This window comes from Nanorana parkeri, unplaced genomic scaffold (genome assembly GCF_000935625.1).
Source record: "Nanorana parkeri isolate BGI_ZX_2015 unplaced genomic scaffold, ASM93562v1 scaffold164, whole genome shotgun sequence".
NCBI classification, from domain to species: domain Eukaryota; kingdom Metazoa; phylum Chordata; class Amphibia; order Anura; family Dicroglossidae; genus Nanorana; species Nanorana parkeri.
Genome location: NW_017306432.1, coordinates 1,227,232 through 1,254,080, shown reverse-complemented (window position 1 = coordinate 1,254,080; position 26,849 = coordinate 1,227,232). Strand labels below are relative to the sequence as shown.

Below are 26,849 nucleotides of genomic sequence, written 5' to 3'. Positions count from 1 at the left end.
AGTTGTTCTTCATTTTCAATCTCCAACATATACTGTATGCATATACCAATACTTACATGTACTGTGCTAACCTTATTGATATACTATAAAAACCTTTGAAATAGAAAAATCTACTTCACTTATTTTCACTTTAGCTTCATTCATCCCTCCTTTTCCCCACAGGCTGGAGGTTTTCTGTTGGCTAACTGGAAAAGAATTATGGTGTAATTGTATCTAGAAAGACTGAGTTAAAAATCAACTTGCCATTAGAATTCAGATTTCCACACCTTTCTAGGAATTGCTATAAAGCTGCGACATGAAAGAAGGTGCAAAAAAAGAGCTCACAACAGCCTTTGTTAGATTCTAACGTCAGAGGAATGACAATTGAATGGTTAGTGTATGTAGAGTAAATCTTCTTTTGGTTTGGATAGAGTAGGGAACAATTAAAATGGTTGTAATTTTATTTATTTATGTATGTATTTTTTTATTTTGCTATCTGTGTCTTGTTGGCAAGACATCCTTTCATGTTCTGTCCTAGAGAAGCAAGACAAAATCTTTCCAAAGTGAACAGAAATACCCTCTTTAACAGTTGTGACCAGAACAAGTGTGTCTATTGGAAGAATTTCCATCACTTCCTTTTCCTGTGACAACTCTAACATTGTGTATATGTCATTACTTTCTGTTCTAAAGAAAAGGGGTACTAGGATAAACAGTGAGGGTTATTCTTTCTCACAGACTGCAAAATAAACCTCACTGGGATTCTAATACTTTCTTACTTTATCTAATTTAAAAAGAAATGTTTAATATGTGTAGCCCCGGCCGATAGCCCCTTCAAGCTGTGCAACCCAGGCATTGCAGCCAAGCTGCAGGTTAATATCCCTCTCTCCTTGCTTTTGATGAACAGGCCTCCTGTGATTTTCTGCATAGGTAGCCTGGACAAAGCCCCTACTCACGGAACACAAGAAGAGGAGGCAGAGTAAGCCTGGGTAGAGGAGTGTGAAGAGAGGAAATCAAGGCTGCGGTGTGGTGAGAGAAGTAGAGCGAGGCACAGGGATACCTAAAAGGATGGTACAGGCTAGAGAGGGGAGCCCCATTGTTTTGAGCTACCTTTCATCTGATGTAGAACGTGCAAACAGTGCAAAGACACCTAGGGACAGAGTGACTAGTTCTGAAGCCATCATCACCCAGATTGGTGGATCGTGTGGACTGTGTTGCGTCCATCACCATTTGGCCTGCTGAAAAAGTTGATAGACAACTGACTTCTGCCAGGAGGACATCCAACTGGCATCCAAGTGGTGACAGGCCTTTGGCCACCTTTGTGTATACTGAGCCTGTTTATTGCTTGCTGCTGCCAGTAGGACTCTATTAAATGAGGTTTTCCACATGCCTCCATCTTCATTTATCCTAGGATATTTTGTAAAAGCTTCTCCTTCATTAAATTACAAATACCTTCATTTGAAGGTCATGTGCTCCCACAACGGTTGTGGTGCCCCACCGCTGGCAAACTTTGCAGTTATTTACTCCACTGTGGCTAGAGAGGGCTTAAGCATTATGAATAGGCCACATTGTTTTTGCATTCCTTTATATTCAAGTTATATTCAACTCTGTCATTGGTAGTAATATTTTTGTCGGTAGTCATTCCTCTCTCCTTCACCTAGTGTGTTCACAGGTGAAGAAAGAGATTGAACATTAATTGGCTGTTCCTGTGTTCTGCTGATTGAGAATGTGTTAACCCTGTTGCTGTTGTTTCAGATCAGTGTAATTGTGGTTCTATTTTCAGGGCTTGTGCCAGCCCAATTTAAACCCTTTGGGGTTGATTTACTAACCTTATAAACACACCACGAACATGTATACACCTCTGTAGTGTGTTCCCTCCCAGCATGATCTATGGGTGGAATCTAAACACCTTTGTAGTGTGTACACACCCAGCAGGTGTGTTGTGCAAAGCCAAGCATTGCAAGGTGATGTTGTGTAAATTAGCTCTATGTTGTGTTGCTTGCGTTGATGAATGCAGGAATGTAAATGCATGAGCTAACCATTTTTGTCTAAACTGTGAAGCAGCATTATATATGCATCATGTGCATGATTTTTCCATATATGGCATTAGTGGAAATATGCTTTTAGAGACTTTTTGGTTGATAAATACGTTTTGCTGTGTGAAAATCACACGCACCTAGTGCGTGCGTGTGTTTAGGTTAGTAAATCACCCCCTTTGTATCAAAACTGGTTGGTGAGTGTAATTTCCAGCTTAGGGCAGATCACCTCACCACTAAAAAAAAGGTAAGAGAAGCCTACATCTCCAGGAGTTCCCAAGGGAATCATGGCTACATATATACTTGATGAATTCCAAGCAAATGGCTAACTACACAAATAAATTGCATTTAAAAGATTTGTTCCTTGTCAGCATATGAGCACTGTAGCACAGTTTCTTATGCTGCTTCTCCCTCACTCCAGCCTGGGCTCTGCTGTGCAGGGATTGCAAGAGGCTGACACCCAGACAAATTCAGGTACTTAAACTGCTTGCACTTAAAAAAACATTGAAAAATGACTTACTAAATATCTGCATTCATTTGTGTCTTTTATATCTGCCTGGAGTGGAGCTTTAAGCATGAGAAAGAGCTAAACTGGTACCAAAATGCAACTTTATCTATTTGAAAGCAGCATTACTGTAACATGAATGTACGCTTCAGAACCATTTGGAAATGTGTTAAATTAAAGTGTATAAACTGCAAGAGGAATGGAAGTAAACTGCCTCCTTCACATATCAGTATAAGATAATGGATACACTATTATCTGTCACTGTAGAGAGATAAAGCTTTTTGTACTTTTGAAAAAAGTAATAATTCTAAAGAATAACTCCAGAAGACATTCTTAATTTACTAGCATCTATTCCATTTAATGTTACTGGTCCCCTGCTGGAATCAATCATCTGAATGTATTCCTGACTGTGGTTGAGATATCTCTTGTGGCAGAGTCAGAACTGGTGTCTTGTGATTAGTGAACTGAACTTTGCCATGGCACTTCATTTGTCTGAATACCCTGACCTTCTTTTAAAAAAATACTTGATGTGAAACCTTGAAGCTGTAAATTCAATTTAATAAGGTGCCCGCTGACTACTTTACAGCCTCTTCCCATATTTCTCTTTTTGCTGACTTTTATAATTTCCGCAGTCTTACTTTTTGAAGCAACTGTCACATTAATTATAGATTCTTTACAAATTATAGATCTGATAGATTCTGCCAATTTATAGTTAAAACAATAAACTTGTGGACTATTATAGTACTCATTATTTGGAGTGATGGTGTCCACAAAACACAGGTGGGGGGGATTTATAAAAACTGGAGCAGACAGAAACTGGAGCAGTTGCCCAGGGCAACCAATCAGCTTCTCTCTTCAGTTTGTTCAGTTAAGCTTTGAAAATGAAAGGTGGATGCTGACTGGTTTCCATGCACAGCTGCTCCAGATTTTGTCTGCACCAGTTTTGATAAATTACCCTCAGGATAAAATGAAAAAAAACTGTAAACATTCAGAACATCTCAAATTTAATTTATCCTCTTCAAGTTAATTTAAAACTGAACTCCAGGCAGATATAAAATGCACAAATGAATACAGCTTGGTATTCATTAATACATTATTCAATTTATGTTTTTAATGCATCTAAAGTAAGTACCTGCAAATAAATTGGTATCCACCTACTGAACACCAAAGCTCAGAGAGGGTGAGGAAGAAGCAACAGAATAGGCCAAATAGGTGTGCTGCAGTGCAAGAAGCATTTTTTTTAAACAATGCTCTATCCCCACACTTCACGTGAACCCCTAAATGAATATGTAAACTCTATATAAAAATGTGTCCATACAAAAAACAATTGTCACTCAATCTTATATATTGTCCTTTTGTTAAAAATGTCCATAAATAGTGATAATCAAATAAATCGTGGACAATTCTTTATATTCACTTGCTTTAAAATTGGTGAAACAATTTCAGTTGGTGAAACAATTATATACTATCGATTTCCATAACCTATTGTGACTTCTGTGGTTTACTCCACCATCAAATAAATGCCAGTGATCCACCTCCGAGTGCACAACCACTAGCACACTCACCAGATAATCCAGACCACCAAAGTGGTCTATAAATGCTGTGTACACTTCCTTGGTGTCCAATGTCTCCCTCTCCACAGAATCACGGACAGCTGAGGCCGAGTCTGCACAGGGTCTCTCTCAAATCTCTCTCATTTTCTCAGGAATAGAAAACCACAATCGCACATAGTGTAAAAACTCCCAAATGATAATTTATTCACAGAAATCAGAACACTTACATTTAAAAAGAATATTCAGTGCTGTAAAATCACGAACTAAGCTGGTGTTAAAACTCCCGAGCGATTGAAATCAAAACACTGCGTCTCTTCACCCAGAAGCCACTCCAGACCTGCTACGATAGCATCAGCATGTAGCTCCTCACCTACGTGTTTCGTCCAATGGACTTTCTCAAGGGACTACAGAGCAAGAGTTCTGTACATGAGTGTGCTTTGTGTACAAGAATGGTTTAAAGCAGGGGTGTTTAACTCTGGCCCTCCAACTGTTGTGGAACTTCAAGTCCCATGAGGCTTTGCAAGACTGACAGTTACAGGTATGACTACCAGAGGCAGAGGCATGTTGGGATTTGTAGCTAAACCAGAGCTGGGGGGCCGGAGTTGCCCAACCCTGGTTTAAAGGGTTAGTTTACCTCTACAATAAGATGCACTATGCATTCTAGATTGTCCTAAACATTTAAAAACACTGTGTAGCATTAAAATTTGTATGGAGGGCCAAAGGAAATCTCACCGCTCCAATTCCTTAGCCGCCATCAGGACTCCCCAGGTGCTGGTCCTATAGGTGCGTCTCCACCTTGGAATGTAGTAGTATACGAACAGGCCGCACTATCCAGAGAATTCCAATACTGCAGACTTTATTGAAATTCACAGAAAAAAAGTGTATAAAGCAACAAGTGCCAGCACTGCACAACCAGCTACAACTTCTTACATCTTTCACCCGTAGGCTTATTCATAGAGGTGAATAACTCTCACCTCTACAAATAAGCCTACGGGTGAAACATGTGAGAGGTTGTAGCTGGTTGGGGGTGTGCAATGCTGGCATTTGTTGCTTTATACACTTTTTCATTGTTATACTGTATTTGCTGTGAATTTCAATAAAGTCTGCATTATTGGAATTCTCTGGATAATGCGGTCTGTTCGTATACTATTAAAATTTGTAGTTTACTTTAATTGCAATACATATAGGCCCACTGTGGTTTGCCCAAAGCCTGGATAGAACACTACTACTGGGAGGATGCAGCACTGTTCTCTATGCGATCTGGGTCGCCCCATATGTTGGGTGTGCCCCCAGCATCAGTGCAACAAGCTCTCCCTTTTTTTTAAGACCTGTGCAAACGCAGCACTGTTGCAGAGCCTGAGCTCAATGTTGCTGCAATGTCCAAGATCACAGAAATATGTGCTGGAGCTTGCAGATTCACATAACTGATCACATGTATGAATAGGCTTTTATTAACAGGAGAAAAACAATGGCTCACAGTCAGTGATCACTAGACTTTTTGTTTAGTTTTTGTTTAGTTTCTGTTCCGATTTTCGTTTAATTTCTATTCAGCTGCAATTGACAGCTCTGATCTGAAATGTAAACAAAGGGGCGCAGAAAGTCATAATGGCATGGGACTTGCCCTGCCCCTTTGTTTACATTCCATTAGGGGATCGAGAAATGTCATGTAATGCAAACAAAGGGGTGGAGCTCATAACTTGATGCCACGTCTTTCTCCACCCCTTTGTTTAAATTCCAGAGCAAAGATATCCCTTGCAGTGAGAGCTCATTGGGTTTAGACGTGGTAGTGGGCGGTGGGGATTTTTCTTTTATCAAGTCAGTGAGTGGCGGGCATTGTGATTGACAAGGCTCTACATCGATGGACGATGTGATTGGCGTTGGATTTACATTGTGGGATTTTTTAAAATAAAGGACTTGTCAAAACTGTGTATTTTGGTTATTTACTAATAAAGGACTTTACGAACCTGTGTGGTGTGTTTATTTACTATCTTACTGTTTATTTGGTGAATAAGTAGGGTAACAACTACCCCTTACTCATTCATGGGGGGCGACATCTGGGTACCCCTTTATGAAAGGGGGCATCCAGAATCAGCTAAGCCCCCCTGCCAGAGTTGTGGGGAAGAAGCCCTTGTCCTCATCAACATGGGGACTAGGTGGTTTGCCAAGTGGGGGGGGTTTCACATGGGGTTCCCCCCTAAAATTCCTACAGGGGGACCCCATGCTGATTTTTTTTATTTTTACGTTTAACAACATTAGTCCATTCTGAATGACATTCTGACAGAATTCGGATGCATCTGAATTTTCGTTATCAAAATTTCAGATACAATGAGATTCGTTATTTCTTTAATTCAGACATTCGGATGCATCCAAATGTTAGTTTGGGCGAGAACGAACGGACATATGTAGTGATCGCTGTCAACTGGCATACAAATCTATATGCTACACTACATGCACTACTACAAGTCAGACCACTTTACAGTTTAGCTGTACATTACATTCAGTTGCGCACAGTAAGCACAATGTTATTAAATAACCTTGATCATGATGGTATAAACATATTTTCAAAGAAAAATGCATCCTGATAGTTACTTATTGTTTGCATTTAAACCAAGCACATAATGTAACTCATAGTGTCTCCCCCCAAAACCAACTCTTTCTGAGAGTGCACAAAACACTATTTATGATGTTTCTATGGCTATTATAGTTAGAAAAATTTGTATTTTTTTTTTAAACTATGGAGTTAGATGCGGCCTCCTTGGTATCCCATAGGTGTTAGTGGAAAGGACAGACACAGCATGGTTCCTACTGGGTGCCAGTGATCTTAAAGTAGTGCAAGTGCAGACAGAAAATTACACTGGGTGTCTGGTTTACGAGATCAGCTCAGTGCCAGATTAGAATAAGGACAGAAACGGCACGCAATGGACCTCCAGGCAAGCCCATAGGGATGCTAAAAAATCTTTGCACTTCAACCCTGTCAGTTAAAGTCAATTTAAGCGTTGAAACTCTTTAGACATTTTTTTCTAGAAGGATCAGCAATGGCAGTCTTTGTATTAAGAGTATCAAGCAATCATACACAACACCTATGCACTCTCCCATCTGTCAGCATCACATGAGTAATTTGCAAAGAGTATACTGCTGCATAAGATCCATTTCAAAATCCAAACAGTGAGTTCCAAATCCTGCAGAAATATTTCTGCATCACATCACAAATGTCAGTGCACACTGATGCTTATTCATGATCCAATTACAATGGCGGAGGCCCATGAACTGAAAACACCCTGGGGCCCATAGTACAATGGTAAAAGTACATATTGACATGTTTCCAGATTTTTTTAACTAATACAACATTTGAAATACTTTCGATTTATAGATTTAAAACAATCTAACAGTAGCAGTTATGAAAAGGTTCAGAGTTTCTCTTTAAAGGAGTCATCATTCATACACACCCCAAGTAAATCCAATTTAACCCAACAATTTTTATATTCACATTTCATACAGTCCAGATGATATAGAAGATGAACAATTAACTTACTCCCAAAACTCAACCACAGCGCTGGTCATGTTCGTGGTGTTGGGAAGGGAATAATTGGAGAAACAGCGCTCTGTGTTCCATGGATTGTCACAGTTTTTCCAAGGTAGATTCTAAATGATTACAAAACATTGCAATGGGTTAAAACATAAAATGTACACTATTAAGGGTTACAGTGGAACTCCAGACAATTATATTTTTTATTGCTTCATTGTAGTTGTTATTTGTTGTCTGGTTGGAGAATATTCACCAGTACATCCTGTCCTGGTTAAAATGGTAATTACAAGAGAAAGTTAGAGTAAATTTATATGAGCAGGGAAGGATTAGAACCTCTGATTGGTTTGTATTGCTTTATGCACACCCTATGGTAGCATAAAGGCCCATTTGGCTGAGTTTCTCTTCTTTCCCCAGTCTGTCCTAAACTTAAAAAAGGGCTGGAGTTCCACTGTCACATTTATCTAAAGGTAGAAAGTACAATATTAAAAGTGTGTCCATTTAAGGGAAGTAGGTTTCTTATCTGATGTTCAAGTTAGTAATAATTTTTTTCAGATATTAGCAATCCGGGAAGCATAAGAGGTGACATCCCCAGCTCAAAGGATAACACCACCTTTCTAAGTTGTTATAAGTTGGCAGAAGAATGTATATTTGTAAATATTTGGTATTTACAAGCATTACATTAAAATGATACCCTCCTATCCTTTAGGCCTGGTTCACACCTAGGAGTTTTTGAGCAGTTCGAAAAGCACTTTTAAATGCCCAACAAAAGAAATCCCATGATTTTCAATGGCCCTGGTTTACACCTGAGCAGAAAAACGCCAGCAGAACAACACCAAGTGCCCGAAAAGATACATAAGCTTCTTTGGGCAGTTTTTTGCCCCATACACTTAATTGGAAAAGCCCAAAAACGTGTGGCAGAAGCATGTTGCACATTTTCGTGAGCATTTGTGCTCTTTTAAACGCATTTTCTTCCTTTGCCTTCATTGTTTAATGAGCTGCCAATCAAAACATGTGTCTTCAACATGTGTACAACGCGCATAAAAGCGCACATAACCGAATGCTGCCAGGCGCGTAGAAACACGCAAAAACGGTGCCGCCAAGGTGTGAATCAGGCCTTACAGCTGAAGACATTGCCATATTAGATACAAGTAATACATTATCCATTGTGCCCAAAATATTAAATCTGGGTCTGTTGTTAAGATAAGATATGCAACATTTGGAACATTTTATTGCTGTATAAAAGTGTCCTTCAAAAACCTGAGCAATGAGATATTCAGTATATGTCTTAGGAAGGTGGAGTTACACTTTAGGAGTATCAATATGGTGCAAATAATCTATTGCCACGGTCTGGTTCTAATGTCACATCATATATTCTGTTATCTTGATATTTCTAATGTATAGCATTGATTTTGGTTAATTTAAATATGCAGAGAAAACAGTTTGAAAAGTAAGGCACAACAACCAATCACATTTGAAATTACTGTTGTTAGATAAGGTGGTTTACTACATTATACACACTAGTTATCTGCTTATGTAAAAGGATTTGACTTATATCTTGTTGTTTTCAGACAATATATAACTGCCATAATTATTACACTGTATTGTATATTTTGATAACCAAATTAAGATTTAACAAAATAAAAGGTTTATTCCTTTGGGATCCATTAGATGGTCTACAAATTTTGGGACATTATTGACCTCTGAGATAAAATGTGTTTACCTAACTGTAATTTTTTCTTATTTTATTGCAAGGTACATTTGTCTTGGTCAGATCTGCGCATCATACAGTTACATCTGGTGGCTTGTGAAAGTGGCATTGCCTAGCATTTCCAAGGAACAGTTGCATGATATTTTCCCTCAGAAGCCAAGATGTCTCGAAACTGTGTAAAAAACGCAGCTAACTTCTGCTACATTTGTGGCAAGGTTACATTTGCATCTTAAAAGTGCAGTATGACGGCAGTGGTAAAAAGGCATACCACCTATATTTTGGATGCACAATAGGTTATCAGGACAAGAGTTGGGCACAGCATTATTGTTGCATCACGTGTGCAACTTATCCGCATCATTGGCTAAAGAAGAAGAAAAAGCCCATGCCTTCGCAGTCCCAATGGTGTGGAGGGAACCCCCAATCATAGTAGTTAATGCTATTTTTGTGTGGTTCCCTCAATTGCAAAATGGATCTCAAGAAAGAAGAAGTGGACCATGGAATATCCATACATTCCATCTGCACTGCGTCCTGTACCCCATGGTGAGGACTTGCCTATTCCAGATCCACCAGAATCCTTCTCTCTAGACACAGATGATGATAAAGACGATGAGCAGGATGCAGCTGATCCGGGGCCGTCGATGTCAGCGGACTTAAACTTTAGCCCACCGTATGCTCCTCCTGAACCACATCTAATTTCACAAAGTGAACAAAATGACCTGGTCAGGGATTTGAAATTGCCTAAGAGTAAGGTAGAGCTACTGGGCTCCAGATGACAACAGTGGAACCTCTTGCAGATTGATGTCAGGATCCCCATTTTCCGTGACCACCAAAAAGATCTGGTTCAGTATTTCTTAGTGGAAGGTGATTCGGTTTATTGCAATGATATTGATGGCTTAATGACAGCCCTTAACATTACCCACAATCCAGATGAATGGAGATTGTTCATAGATTCATCTAAAATGAGTCTTAAAGCTGTTTTATTGCACAATGGCAATGTTTTGCTATCCGTTCCTGTCGGGCATGCAGTCCACATGAAAGAAACATGCGAAAACATGAAACCTCTGCTGAGGCCTATAAAGTATGAGGAACATCAGTGGCAGCTCTGTGGTGATTTGAAAGTTGTTGCCCTGTTGCTTGGCCTGCAGGGTGGATACACATAGTACTGCTGTTTCCTCTGTGAGTTGAGCCAGAGATTGTCATTATGTCAAGAAAGACTGGCCATCATGACAGTCCTGGGAGCCAGGAAAGAAAAATGTTCAAAATCCAGCTCTTGTTGACTCTCAGAAAATGTTGTCACCACCGTTGCATATAAAGATGGGGCTGATGAAGAACTTTGTGAAGGGTATGGACAAAACAAAACCAGGTTTCCAATATCTTTATGAAAAGTTTCCAAGACTTAATGATGCCAAAATCAATGAATGAGTCTTTGTCGGTCCACAGATTCGAGAACTTCTCTGAGATGACAAGTTTGATCTTCTGTTGCGCGGCAAGGAAAAGAAGGCATGGAAAGCCTACAAGTCCATGGCAATTGAGTTTCTCGGGAACAGCAAGGCAGATGACTATGAAAAACACGTGGGAAATTTGCTTAGGTCCTATAAAGCACTTGGTGCAAATTCACTTCTTACACTCGCATTTAGACTATTTCACTTTGAACTGTGGGGCAGTGAGTGATGAGCATTGGGAGAGATTCCACAAGGATATCGCAGGCATGGAGAAAAGATACCAAGGGAAATGGAGTCTGTACATACTTGCCGATTACTGCTGGAATCTCTCCATGGATGATCCTACTGCAGTTCACAAAAGAAAAGTCAAAAAGCGCAGTTTAGATAACTAATACAGATGGAACCTTTAATCTGATGTTAGCGCTTGTCAGTTTTTCATGCAAAAAGCATGAAAATGTTACATGAAAAAACAGTAAATGAATGGAAAGTTATGTTATTGGTATCAATAAAAAGATACATGTATAATGATTGGTGTGGCACCATTCTCATTGCTATATCACATTTTGCAGAAACGTTATGGAGAATAATCGCACACTCCCCTCGTCATTTTGAATTATGTTGATGCAATTTTGACCTGAAGCTGTATCTTGGAAACTGGAGCCAATTAATTCACAAGACTTAATTTTCCTTTATTGGTGACCCAATTCTGGTAAAATGTCGCTACTTTCATTTCCAAGGCTTTCTCATTGTAGATCAGTGTTAGTATTTTTATCTGCAGTCTTAGGTTTGTCATTCACTGTTGCCATCCATATCTACATTCTGCTATTTCCTCTGTCCAGCAGTATGATATTTTCTATCTCATACTATCACTGGTAGTAGTTGTATAATACTAGTATAGGCGAGCTTAGTCCTAGTAACCAAGGCATGTATGTGTTTTGTTGGCAGAAGGAGGGACCTTATCGTGAGTGTTATGTGACCTGGCACCTTTGTTGTTAGTTATAAGTAATGCACATACTAGCAAGCATAATGGCAGGCTGTGAATGAATTCAGCACCATGGACAGCGGTAGTCAGGATTCTGTTTCCATGTTAAACTCCAATATGATTTTGCCTACATAGAAAAGGGGTGCTATTAAAGCTACACTTTGAACAAACAACTAAATATGTAATTAAAATACATTTATGGGAGATGATCTACCTGACAAAATATTTGCATTTCTATCTATTCAGTTTTGAGATTTGCACAGCCCTGTAACATAGCTGTCATGTACTGCAGGGCAGAGCCCCTTGCGCCAAGTCTGGATCCCAGTAGCAGGAAGCAGGTGAGATAGCCAGTCCAAATACAAGGTCCAAAGGGGTGAGACAAGCCATAGTAATCCAGTTACGTATTCATGCAGGCAGCGCAGAATCAGTAGTCCAGAAAACAGTCCAAGGGTCAGGTAGCCAGGAGTCCAAAACTGTGGGTAGGAATGCAGGAACAGTGGACGAAGATGCAGGAATAAACACTGGGTCTCTGTGAGCAGGGCTTCAGAATAACCTAGCACTGAGCTAGTAGTGTTGTGAGGTTCTAAAGCCCAGGACTGGAGGCAATGCCCCTGTTGCTATGGAAATAGAGGTGGAGTTAGGGCAGTGTTCTGTGTATTGCTGAAGGCTTGTGTTCCTTGGGAGGAAGTGAGTTTTTGCATGTTGTCATTTGCTGTGCATGCTAGATCTCTATTGGGGCTTATAGACGTCACACCATGATTCCCTGCATGTGACACCACCAAGGGAGACGGCTGATGCTGTGACCAGCACAGCTCCTGAAACACATGCACAGTGACGCACAAAGCCATGCTTCCGAGGCACAGCCACATCAGAGAAACACTGGGAACATGTCTGTGGTCCACAGAGAGACGCCACTCTCCAGATGAGGAGATCTGGAGAGTGGCGTCTCCGCACACTGCTGCTGCCAGGTGAGGGACAAAGTGAGCGCTGCAAAGGTGTGTGACACCTCCATGCACCATGACAATAGCATAGCCAAGAAGACAACCTCCCTTTCTCTATTACAGTCCTACAGAAATAAAGTAGTATCATCTCCCTGTCTGTTGATTGGACAGTGAAGTAGCAGCAGCATACTTTTATGCTTATCCCTCTGTCCACTCTGCTTTCTACTCCTATCAGCATCTTCCTTTCTACCACTCTAGCACTCCAGATTGGCTCCTAGTGCTACCCTTCCCTCTCCTGGTTTGCTGTGCAGGAGATTGCAAGGGGCTGATACTAAGTCAAATTCAGGTACTTGGAGGAGTTGAGTTTAGGTAATTAAAATATGATTTATTAATTAAAAAATAGCTACATTATCTGTGTCTTTTATATCTACCTGGAGGTACACTTTGAAAATCACATATTATTATTATTATTATTACATAGTATGTATATAGCGCCGACAGTTTGCACAGTGCTTTACAATATAAGGAAGACATTACAATCACAATACAATTCAAGACAAGATGGTGAGGATGGCCCTGTCTACATGACTACATTCTAAATAGTTTTACCAAACAAACTCATCAGGGATGCAAATGAACCAATTCTTACCATGGTGAATGAGTTGTATAAATAATAAATGGCCCAGGCAATAATAACAACATAGTAAATATTTAGCCAGAAGGAGAGAACAGCAGCAGCCAGCCCCACACCTGTAGGGAAAACAAACACACAATAGATATATAAATAACGATTTGTATAATATAAAGCTATTCATTTACATCAATTGTCAAACAAATTTAGAATTTCGTTTTCCCGTTGACCTGGCTCAGATATGAAATTTTGATATTTTTTTTTAGCTGATAACATTTGTTATTGAAAATTACAAAAATAAAAACTTAATGATGTTGAAAATGTAATTTGATCATAATTTAATCGACTTTAGACTATGAGACCATATATGCTAAATGAAAGGATTGGATGGATGAAAAATGAACTGCTACACTCTAAAAACAAAATGAAAAACTTGACATAATTGGTGGTTTCCTCGACTGTAAAAAATATGATCAGAATAACGTTACACCAAAGCTTTTTTTTTTTTTACTAGATTTTGTCTGAATATGATAGGACCAAAGGGATCAGGTAATTAAAGTGTGATATTCCTGGGAACCTTTAGGGTAAGAAGTCTAAAGAAGAATAGTGGAAATGTTAGAACCTCAGATTTTAATTGCCCCATAGGGAAGATTTCTACTCACTTACTCCACCAGAGACACCCTGAAAAAAAACAAAAAAATGACAGAGGTTCTAACCACTATTGTTTTACTTAATTTAAAATAAATAATTTGAAATTGGGTTTTAAAATTTTGTTCCACTTTTGCAGCCAACATTGACACAACATATGTAAAAGTCATTTTTAAAAATATATTTCTTACGTCTTAGATGTTTCTTTGGTGAAGGCCTTTGTGCAGATTCCAACCTACTCTGAGCAGTTTAAAAGTGAAACTAGATGGTCAGGCTGAGAGTCAAGCTGAGCTTTCTCTCATAAGCATACAATGCGTCAAAGTGTTTAACTAGGGATGCAGCGAAATTTTGCACACTGAAACATATCGGTAGAAAATGGTACTTTGGGAAAAATGCCAAAAGTGCAATCTTTTGGTTGAAGTTGCAGTGCATCCCTAAGCATCGTCCAGTGGGGAGGAGAGAAACTGTCAGGAGGCCGAGCGGGGCAGAGAGAAGAGAGCTGTGAGCAGCGATGTCATGGGAGGCCGAGCTTACCTCCCGCACCTCCCCTCTCGGCCTCCTGTGACAGATCAGGATGAGAGCGGGTTTGGGGTAGGAGACAGCTGTAAGCTGTCACAGGAGGCTGAGCCAGCTGTGCGGGGAAGGAGTCAGCTGCTAAAGTAGACTGAGCTCTCCTACCCGCACCGTCGGCTCACCCCCCTGTGACAGAGAGTCAGGATGGAGAGCAGGTACAACAAGGCAGCGATCAGCTGCTTGCTGACTGCTTGTAAATAATTGACGACATAATATGTTTACTGTGTCCTCAAATATGGATGAACAGGAAGCGCTCTACATCTCCGTAGGTTATGATTGAACAGGAACAATCAGTACAGATGCTTCCTGTTCATTTATAACGGGGGCTGCAGAAAAAGAGATTGAGGACTCTCTGCCCTCAATCGCTTTTTCTATTTTAAAAGAGAAATATCAGGGGTCTGTTTAGACCCCTGATTTCCCCCTGGAGCCCTCAACAGTAAAGAAAAAATATTTATTAAAAAATAGAAATAAAATAAATATTTTTTTTTTACACGTTTCGAAAAAATAAAAAAATAAAATATAAAAAAAATATAAAAAGGTGAGAAAAAATGTATCTGTTTCGGTTTCAGCCTGACAATTTTTTGTTTTTGTTTTTGGTCAGAAAATTCAATTTCGGTGCACCTCTATCTTTAACCCTATGTTAGGACAGTGTTCCAATCTAGCTTACAACTGACATTGAAATCTACTGCCACAGTACAAACAGGGTTAATTACAGTAAACATAACTTCACACAGCTCCCTCCTTAAGGTGGTAGTGGTAGTGGTGGTGGTTGAATGGGGGGGGGGGGGGGGGTGGATTTTTAAACAAGTAAAAGCACTTAAAAATGTAAGCATATTATTTCAATTCACACATTATTACATTACACAAACAAATGAAAATGATGATAATGTAATGGAAAATGTAGAAAATAAATGGTACAGGTAAACAATTTTGAAAACATTTCTCACATACCTTTAAACATTGGAGCAAGTCTCCATACACCAAGTCCTCCAATAGATGTGAATTGTCCCAGAGAACACTCCAGTAAAAACAAGGGAACCCCAGCGAAGATCAGGGTTAAGAAATATGGGATAAGAAATGCACCTAGAATAAAAAAAAAAATCATCAATTTACTAACTGTAAGAGTGTATTTTTGTATCTAACCCAGGTATGTAAAACTGAAATAAAGCATTGCACCAAACTGAATTGAAAAGGTTATAGCAACTTAATTTATGGTAATTAACATTGTAGAAAGAACTACAACCTATATATTGTACCAGAGAAAGGTGTCAGAAATCATTTCTTGAAGCACCGAACAGCAAATTTACATATGGAATTATAACTTTTGTCAACTCTAGAACACCTGGGCCATTTTCTTTTTTTTTTTTCAACATGAGTTTATATTAGATATTTTTCAGAAATACAAAATCCGAATAATACAGCAGTCATATTGAATATCGGTCATAATAGTAGGTTTATAGGTTTACAAGCAGAAAGGCATAAGCTGAACCATCAAATGGTAGTAACAGTAGTTACAGGGGGTAACGTTCGTCAGGGCATATCTGGAAAAGGTAACAGTCATATGCGAACAGATATTCTTCTCAACCAGTAAGGAACATATGACAAACATTAGAGTTTCAGGTCATATCTAGAGCAGACCACTATTATCGGATTGGAAGGAGGAGAGAAGGAAGAAAAAGAAAAAGGGGGAAAAAAAGGGGGAAGGGAGAGAAATGAAGAAGGGCAAAGAGGAAGGAAGGAAGCAGATGCTTGGGGAGGAGGTCCAGGTTCAGAGTATGTTATGTCTTGTCGTTTAGCTGTTAACTTTTCGTTTACAAACACAGTGTTTCTGAGATCAGCAAATTAGGGGATAGCCATGCTTTTGCGATCGTTTGCTTAGCCGCAGTGAGGATGTGTGTCAGGAGGGTAAATTGTGAGTTAGTGAAGTTATCAGGTCTCAAATTGAGGAGCACTATAGCAGGTTTGAAGGGCAGGGTAATACGGATGAGTGTGCGTATAAAGGCAAATGTTTTATTCCAGAAGCATTGTGCAATCGGGCACGTCCACCTGGGCCATTTTCAGTTAAAATTCTTATACTCTTTTACCATATGTTGACCAGTGGGAACGGGGTTTACAGAAACAAATAGATCAGAGAGGTTGGACCCAAATTTGGCATACCTTGGCTCACTGCTTCATCAATTTGATGGTGGTAGAAACTATAAACTATTATTTAGATGGTATATGGTTCCTCTTTGAATAGCTAAATTCATACCAGTGTCCTCACCTAACTGCCTTTGTGAATGCCCCACCAGAGGTACACTCCTTTAAATTGTTGGGAATTCCTAAAAATCAAGTGTTTTTGGATGGGGGTATATCAATGTGTCTACACAGTGCTGGGCAGTAGACATGTGCACCAGCAAAAAATGTGTTGCGTTTAGTTTCGTTTTGATTCAGATTTTGCTTTATTTTGTTTTTCGGAATTCGGAAGTCAATTCGTTTCGGAATTCGGATTCGGACTAAATTTGTTAGCGGAAATCCGTGCGAAATTGTGTTTCGTTGTTGTTTTGTTCGTTCGTTGCAGCAAAGTGACATTTAAGAGGGAAAATTTTGTCCGAATTTCGATTCGGAATGAAACGAATCGCACATGTCTACTGGGCAGAGGTCTTTAAATCTTTGGGAATCCCTACTGAACCATAACCTGCAGGCTGCATGGCAGCCCAGTTTACACTTCCAACCTTTACATTTATGGCAGGTAAGCAAATGCTAGCCAGGGCCTGAAAATTTTTTATCCCAACTGTTTCCCAGATTAAGGGGAAGATGTGTTATTTAGTGAATGAGCAGTTAACAGGTAATACAACTCTATGCGTACATTTTACAAAATTCGGGCACCCTGGATAACCCACTATATGTCTCCAGAGGTGGAATGATGCTAATGACAATTTAGACTTGTAAAATAGTGGGGGATGGGAGGCAAGGAGATTACCCAAGCAATTATTTTCCTTTCCCTTTCCCTTCCACCCTCCCCTTTTCCTGACCCATTCAGTCCATATCTGGTCCTTCCCTTGTTCACTTTTCTTTTTCAATTACGTGTTTCATTCTTTTACTTCCTTCTGCCTTTTCAATTTACTTCTGCCCTCTCTGTCTTAAACATCAAGTATTACCGGCTCTTTATGGGGACTGATGTTCCACACTAACTATTTGTTTAAAGCACTAAACTCCAGAGCTCAACTGTCAATTGTATGCAATAGGTGTTCAGAAATTAGAATTTTGCTAGCTGTGACCCTATAAAACCTATTGACTAATTTTTTACTCAGTTTAGACTGTAATATTACCATTGCATTTTCTCATCTCTGCACTTTCCTATATTTGTTTTTTGAAATACAATAAAAGTTATTGTGAACAAACATGCTTGCACCACTAAGAGTTGCAAAAAGAAACTGAACGGTTTGTTAAAGGGAAACAGGAATCTTTTAAGCAGGAACTAAACTCTAATCTTAAAGCTGATACCACACAGCTCAGTCACTGAACACAGGCGCTGGAAAACAGCAGGACATTAAAATAAAAAATTAAAATCAAGGCGTGGACTGCAACATGGCAGATGTGATTCAGTATTGAAAAATTTAACTTGGAATAGTGTACTTGGGAGCTAAGAACATGCATGCAAAATATTAATAAGGAGATGTTCTGCTGGGAAGTCAGGGATAGCGAAAGACTTGGGTATTTTATAGCCACAGATTCAGCAATAGCATGCAATGCCAAGTTGCAGCTAACAAAGCGAACAGAATACTATTCTGCATTGAAAGAGGGATTTTTACAAGAGATTAAAATATAAATCTTCCACTATATGAAACACATCTCGAGTATGCAGTTCACTTTTGTTCACCAATCCTCAGAAAGGATTGCTTGAACTAGACAAAGTTCAAAGAAGGCAGCAAAATTAATAAGGTGGTGGAGAGTCATGAAGATCAAGTACAAAAATTAAACTTGTTCTCCTTGGAGAAGAGACGACTAAAAGGCAATATGAATGCAATTTACAAACGCATCAATGGGGACTGCAGGTTCAACTAAGATCTCTGAAGATGACACGTGGACATAACAAGAAGTTGGATGAGATTTATTTTAGTCTCAGAGACGTAAGAGTTTTGTTTCAGACTTCCCTTCTGCAGCTAGTTGTATCAGCTTAAAGCATTGAGAACTTCAAAAAACAATTATATGAGTTTCTCAGTTCACAAAATATACAGGGATATGGGAGTTGTCAGCGACATGTATACATACTCATACACACACATATATTGAAGGCTGACCTGGATGAACCTGTATCTTTACTCAACTTTACTAACTATGTACAGTAACTATGTAACTATCATACACTCTCTGGAGTTACTGAAAGAGTGTTCACACAGTCAAGACCTTAAAATAGAATCTGTACTTTTACAACTAGATAACCAGGAAATTATGAGTACACATTCTAATATTAGAATCAGAGGCCTCACAGAAGCCCCAAACCTCCTGATTTTCTTCCATCGGATCAGACACACCATTAGCCCCTATATTCGGTATGGGAAATGACCCAGATTATTCAACAAAATTCTGAATAGACCTAAAGATAAAGGGGTGCTTGGCCTCCGCAGCCATTTTTACTTGCTATGTCCGTGTTAGGGAATTATTCTCTCTAAAGGTGGCCTTACATTTTAAGAACTGTGTTCGGAAATCATAAACAAACCGTCTTTCGAACCAAAAATCGAACAATTGATGGTAAATCACCGATTTTCGTTTTCAATATTGTGTATGAAATTTTTTGATCGGTTAGATTGGAAAAATTTTCTCTGGCTGATTAAAAATTGATGAATCAGTGAGGCTTTCATTTCTCAAAAATCATGGCAAGAACACAGCACAAATGCGCAAAAGCAAATTATTTCCATCGCTCAACGAAAATTGGTTGGTCAGTATGGCTAACCAATGATTTCCAAAATTAACATTTGAGAAGAAGTATCATGTACTGCACACAGCCATTGTTTATGATCGTAAGGGACTTTTTTTTATCATTCCTAAGTCACAAAAATGAAACGACCAGCGCCAAATGTACACAACCAAAAGAGCTCTCCACTGGTCCAAAGGGTTAAATGAAATCCAGCACAGCTGCCCCTTAACAGACAAGTGATCCTGAAGGCTGCATAGAAAAGAAAGAAAACACAGGCGCCGGGTGTTTTCTTACTTTTTTATCATTACATGCTTGTTGAGGGTATCTTTAAATTATGGGCATTTTCGCTTCTAATTTTGCCTTGAAGTTTATAAGGTTTACCAGTTTGCATTCTGTTTTCTGAAATTAGCCAGACTTTAGTGCAGGTTCACCTTTAGCAGCCTATTTTCTCTTAAGGCAAGTAGATCTACCAGTACTTGGATGCTCCCAGGACTAAAGATGCAATGCTATTTTTGCAGAACCTGGATGCTCCCTATCAACCCAGAGAGAGAGAGTTTGCGTACCACGTCAGGTGGCATCAAAATGTGGTATGGTATGTGGCAGGTGCAGTGAGCAGGAGAGATCCAGACTAGTAAGCGGCTGTATGCTTATCTAGCATTGGTTAGGGCGTATGGCAGATGGTAGCAAATTCCAAAATTCAAGTAAGTGTCAAGGCCGGTGGTAGTCAGTAGCATATCCATTATCCAGGCAAGTGTCAGGGCAGGTAGCAATCAGTAGCATAATCCATTGTCGAAGCAGGGGTCAGGGTAGGTAACAATCAGTAGCATAATCCATTATCCAGGAAAGGGTCTGGGCAGGCAGTAAACAGTAGCATAATCCACTGTGCAGGCAAGGGTCAAGACAGGCTGAGGTCAGAGCGGTAATGTGTGTCCAAGCACGGAAGTCAGCACACTAAAGCATTTAGAGACAAAGCACTAAGTAGCTAATGAGTAGCTAGAGTGTCACATCACCACTGGACTGTCAGGGCAGAGTAGGCAGATCTGGCAGTGCTGAACCACTGCCTAGCAATGAGGACACCACCACCACCAGTGAGCAGTGAGAGCGGAGGGGGCATTGCCTGTAGTGCAGGGTCTGTTGCCTAGCAACCAACCTTGGCTGGGGAAGAGAAACAGCTGAGCAGCAGCTGAGAAAGGAGAGGAGAGAGTTACTGAGTGATGGCTGTGGTGCGAGAGTATCCTGTCTCACACTCCTAACAAAATGTTGCAAGGTGAAATTAGAGGACAATTTTAGCAAACGCAAAATGGATAACTTCAGTGCACAATTCTAGCTCATCTTCACTTATTACTCTTACTGATCCTTAACTCTAACAGAAAAAGTTGTGTTATCCTCCGGACTAATCTTTCCCCAGAGGTGTATGGATCACAAATGTTGTCTATACTGAATAACAAATCCTTAGGAACATATGACAGATCACATATGTGTATTTCAGCTATGGCTGTTTGACAGGAGTTCAGCTTTGAAGAAGTGCAGAGTGAAGATTTTCGAGCAGTGATACTCAAAAATATTTAATTTACTCTCAGTCAGAAAGTAAGTTCACATTTTGGTAAAATAAGGAAGGTGACATTTTGCTGAGAAGCACATTATTGTCATAATCCTTTCTGAAGATTAAGCTCAGTGCAGAAGTGAAGTACTTCAGAGCTGTTCAGTAATTAAAGCAGCTTGAAATTCTTATCTCTCCGATTGCATATTTGATACAGTTCTTTTTTGAACCAACTGACAACTTGACATCTGATATTTAAAGGAATAATACGCCCTTGCATTTGGAAAGTAAATTTTGGTGATATTATAGCTCCGAACGTTAAGCAAAGCATTACCTGCAACCATCATCAATCCAACTTTCCATCAATTTAAAATTGCACATTAGAAGCAGCTGGTTTTACTTAAAAGCAACCTAGTGTTTGGTATCCCGTGGCTACCTATTGTAAATTACTTTTCAACATATTAGTACAGATAAACCAATTTAATGACTTCTGTCATGAGTCACTGCACAATGGAATCTGTTGATACATCAGTCACTCAAATAGTTGCTATTGGGAAGAAACTGTTTTTCTACACACAGCGTACTTTCTGTTCAACAATCCCTTCATACTGAAATGGCTGAGAACACATCAGGCAAAAACTGCAGTCTACTGGCCTATTTAGCCTACTTGTGGCCACCAATATGGAAACAACAAGCTGGACAGCAAAGTTACATAAGTGTCCATTCTTTCCGTTCTTTACAATTATAGAAATCATACATTACCTTTACACATATTAGAGTGCTATTTTAGGGATTTTACAACTTCTATCATGCTGTTTTCAGCATAAGAACTGCTTATGTTGATCATATTTATTGTTTTTATGTTCTTGTTAGTTATCAATAATTAATATGTGTTAGTTCTACTCATAGGTGTAGCTACTGAGTTAAGGGCTGCAGAACTAATTTGTAGCAGGGATTCTCCTTGATGGGCACTCTACCGCGTACTCCCTACTGTCAACTGACTATAGCACAGCAGGCACTGAGAGGATATGCAATTCCTTAGTTGGGCTATAGGAATGATGTCACATGACCAAATGCCAGGAACATCCCTCCACCCAACCTTTAGCTTCCCCGTATAGCTCTGCCAGCTCTGCCTTCTAATCCATCTATTAAGCACTTTGCATTATGATGAGCTCACAGGAGTGTTATAAAGGTGCCCTAGGAACTAGTCCTGATCCATGCTGCTGCAGGGGCCAAGCTGCATTTGGAGCTGCTGTGATTTCAGTTTCTACACCACTGGTTCTACTTCAACCTACTGTCTTGAGAGAAAGCCACTTCCGATGATTAGGGTCTGTGAGAATTCACAGGAGGGTCTGTGAGAATTCACTAGAAGAAACCAAGATAGGTGTATGTATCAATGGATTCGCAGCTCTGTATTTTGAAAAGACAGGAGGGGGAAAGGTCCTGAAACCCGCAAAAAGCCACAAACCAATGCTGAAACTGCTGTCCATTGATGCGCAGAATTAAAACGAGCAAAATAAAGGTATTTTTATCATATGTTTACAAGCACAAAAACTGAATCCAGCAGATATTATTAGCCTTTGTTTTTTTACCCAGCGAGAAGGGTTGCAAAGTAAAAAGAAAACACAAAACAATTTCATAGCCTTGCTCCATTACAAGTCCTATAAAGGCATGACCTGTTCATTAAATATGAAGGCTTTCTTTATTCCAGATATGTCTGGGTTTTAACCCTTCTTTGCAGCAAATGCTTTAAGCTAAGTAATACAATATTTAGCAGTGGTTTTTAAACTCTGTGACGAATTCCCTAAACCTTTCACCTATAGCCTCTGTTTTAAATCTCTTAAGTTGATATTCATGCATAAATTAACTTTATATTGCCCAGCACTTAAAAATAAAGTCAAACTAATTTACAAATGCATACTTAATATTTTTCATATGAACAATAACTTATGTACAAAACTGTGATACCAAAGTTGTGCTTCTGAATCAACAAATAATTGTATTAAATAAAACATTAAATCATTGCCTCTCAAATTATTGTGCAGTCCTTTTCATAAAGGAAAACATTTTCAATCCTTTGTGTAAACAGTACAATCCATGTGGTAACTCATCGTAACCATGGACTACTTAATCCCCTCTGTGTGGTCCCCACTAACTTGTGGGAAAAAATATTCATGAATTTCATCACCTCGATCCTCCCCCTTCTTAGGGTTGACTCACCAGATAACGTTTACCTTCAATGCTAAAAAGGTCAGTATACACAGCCCAATAGCAACCAATAGGCCCACTATTTTAGTTCAGGTCCAATCCATTTTACAATCCTCAGATTAATACCATAGTTCAAAAATAGGAAAGAAAAAACAATATAGTAAAAAACCTTTTTTCAATAAAAAAATTAAAACAAATCAGATCACACTTACAATAAACAGGTTTTCCAGGTAGCACCAGCATTTACAGCTATCACTTCCGCTTACACTCCTGGTTCTAGTCTTCAGAGAGTAAGTGTGAAACTTCTGTGGGCATGAAGACATCCCTAGGGACATCAAGCATTTCCATCCTAGGGACTTCCTGAGGAGCAGCATTAGTGTCATCATTGTAGCTACTTTTATACACCAATGCTCTGTAAATACTCCACCGACCCTTTCCGCTGATCTGACAGCAGCACTTTCCAAATTAGTATCGCCCGAACTTCACAAACATCAATAATCTCCCTTTTAGACCAACAAAATATTCTTATATTTACACCATCCTGTGATATTAACACAAAAATAAATCCCATAGGGTTCATGTACTGTATAAGATCCTAGTCAATGTGCAGAGTGTTATTACGTTTGTATTTTATACATATACAGTATAGTGGGTTTTATATTCAGAGCTGTCCCTATCATGAGGCAGCCTGAGGCATCTCATTGGATCTAAGATCTCTTGGAGCTCTTAGCAACCTGTGACACTCTGGCCAAGGTCTCACCTTGTCCCTGGCAACCAGTGATGTCAGCGAGCTGGGTAAGACACCGGACAGAGCCAGAGGTACCATGCAGCTTCAGCGCAATCCCTCCCCCCAGTAACGTGCTCCAACAGCACTTCCCTTCACCCATCCACCCCCCACAGCTTACCCCCCGATGACATGCACCACAAGCAACCCCCCCATAATGGGCACCACCAACAACACCCCACCCACCATAAAGTGCACCATCAGCAATCCCACAACCCCCCTCCTGGTCTTTCACAGCAAATTGTCTAGGGATACCCCTGTTTATAATATACCGATTACCTTTGGTGTGCTAAAGCAACATGTAACCAATCTAAAAATAATAATAAAACTAAATATTTCTAAAATATAAAAAGTTATTAAACATGAAACCAAATAAACTGTTCCAAACCAGCTCAGCATAAATAAGCATCTAAAAAAAAGGCATTTTGAATCCAATTCTACATTAAGCCCATTTCGTTGCAGAGTATCCAAAATAAAAATCCTTTGTTTCTCATTCCTAGAAATTTCTCTCTTAGTTTGAGCCCCTTTAGTTCTTAAAAACTCTGTATGCAATAAAGATTCATTGCACTGGGCTCCTTCTTAGGAAAATTTCTGAAATGCTTGGATATGTTGTGGTTTTTATAGCATTTTTTAATACTATTTACATGTTCATCTATTCTTTAGTGCCACATGTTAAAAACACTTTTTCTATCAAACCTTTCCTCATAGTGTTTATTATAAACACGTTTGGTTCTTAAAGATGAAGTCCTCCTATAAATATTTTGTGGATTCCTAAGTAGCATGGACCCCATTATCTGATCCCTTTGAAGTATAGGCTATCAAATTTTTAATAATTTTCTTAACTTTCTGCATACTTTCTGCATAATGCATCTTGAAATGATTTGTAAAAAATCTTCAAAATACAATTCCATTTTATTCTCAACAATTGTTGATTAGGTATCTCCAAAATCTACTTAGGATGGTGACAGCTGAATGTAGGAATATATTTCCTTGCACATCTGTTTAAAAATAAAAAAACAAGGTTTTAGTGCAAATGTTCCTCTAAAGTATTTTAAATGGTTAGATCTGAAAATGTATTTCTTTTTGGTCAACTACACTAGGAAATTGTATCCCATACTTATTTCTACTTATGTATTGTTGACACTCTTCCATAATACCCACAATCCTTCTCCATATTCCAAAAATGTCATAAATGAAACACTTCCATGACACCAAGTTAGGCCAGATTTTATTATATATGTATTCCTCCTCCCATTTACATGTGAAGTTCAGTAGACTGGGGGCATATTTCGCCACCACAGCTACTTCTTTCCTCTGAAAATGAAAACTATTTCTGTACAAAAAATATTTATTTTCATAGAAATCTCCAAGCACCCTAAAATGAACTTAGGGGTCTATTCACAAAGCTGCCGAAGGATCTGGCCGTAGCTTCGGCCGATCCTTCGGCTAGCTTCGGCACCAGGACTCCTTCGGTTCAGGAGAACCAAGGGGGTGCTGTACGGGCTATTCACAATAGCCCGTACAGCTCCCGATCACGGCCGAGCGGCTCAGTCGAGCGCTGAGCCGTGCTGAAAGCCGAAGCTGGCCGAGCGGCCGGCCATTGGCCGGCCGACAGCCTGCTTCTGACAGCTGGGCGGAGCCAGCCGTGATCTTACGGCTGGCTCCGGCCACTTTCAGAGAGATCAGCGTCCCTGGTTGCTAACCAGGGACACTGATCTCCAAGCATCTGACTCTCCCTGGCGCCCCGGGAGTCTCCTGCTCCCGGCCGCCAAGGAGAAAAACCCCGCTGTGTCTTTTTTCTTTATTCTGACACGGAGCGATGTCAGAATAAAAAAAAAAAAAAAAAGTCCCATTCAAAAGCATTGGGACATTACTATTGGCTATTTCTATTGCAATAGCCAATAGTAAACTAGCATTGTACCCGCCCTCTTTTGCAGTTCCCCACCAGGTCCACCAGCAGAGGGCGGGAACAATGCTAGTTTACTATTGGCTATTGCAAATTGAAATAGCCAATAGTAAACTCTCAATGCTTTTGAATGGGAATTTTTTTTTCCTCTATTCTGACATCGCTCGTGCCAGAATGAAGAAAAAAAGACACAGCTGTGTTTCTCTCCTTGGCGGCCAGGAGCGGGGGGCCAGGGAGAGTTTCTACATTTTTTTAACTTTTTTTTTACAGCAGCAGAGCCGCCGGACAATAGGAAACTATTGGGCGGAGCTAGCTGTCACTGCTAGCTCTGCACAATCGTTTTCTATTTACTTTTTTCTACTTTTTTCACTCTTTTTCTGTTCTGCTCGGTGCCTCTGAGGGACCGAGCAGAACAGCCGAGCCAAATGCCGCTCGGCGGCATTCGGCTATTCTCTCACTGCTGTTCGGGATCTTTCAGAATAGCCCGAACAGCAGTGTGAAGCCTGCCGGAGGTTCGGCTCAGCCGATCCAGATGTTGGATCGGCTGAGTCGAACTCCTTCTGCACTTCGGATCAGCCGAACATGCTGAGCATGTTCGGCTGATCCGAAGCCACACGAAGCAAGCCGATGTACGGCTGATTTCAGCTGATATACGGCTGAAATCAGCCGTACCAGCCTGAAGTGAATAGCCGAACAGTGTTCGGCTCACTTCACTTCTGATCGGTCATTCACTCGGCTGCCCTCGGCAGCTTTGTGAATAGACCCCTTAGTGTGTTCCTGAGGGATATTTGACAATTTCCCCATGGTCCCTTTTGGCTGCTTTCCATCTTCATGTTTAATATTATTGTTTAATAAAAATTTGGTGTTTATATTGTAGGCCTGTAATTCTTAGTAAATCTTAGGAATAACTCACCTAAATCTGTCCAAACAAGAGTCCAGTAGACATCCCGGGTATGATAAAGTTTGAAACACGAAATTAAAAAATTATAA

The 26,849-nt window shown here is 39.7% G+C and overlaps 1 protein-coding gene across 1 annotated transcript in view; it reads right to left on the bottom strand.

Annotated features, from left to right (window-relative positions):
• SLC6A1 (solute carrier family 6 member 1) overlaps positions 1-26,849 on the bottom strand; it is an 81,773-nt gene that overhangs the window by 40,352 nt on the left and 14,572 nt on the right. The window contains exons 2-4 of the mRNA XM_018554552.1: positions 15,473-15,604; positions 13,319-13,419; positions 7,603-7,712 (exon numbers count right to left, since the gene is read on the bottom strand). Of these exons, the coding sequence (XP_018410054.1) occupies positions 7,603-7,712; positions 13,319-13,419; positions 15,473-15,604 (343 nt within the window). The remainder of the gene's footprint in view (positions 1-7,602; positions 7,713-13,318; positions 13,420-15,472; positions 15,605-26,849) is intronic.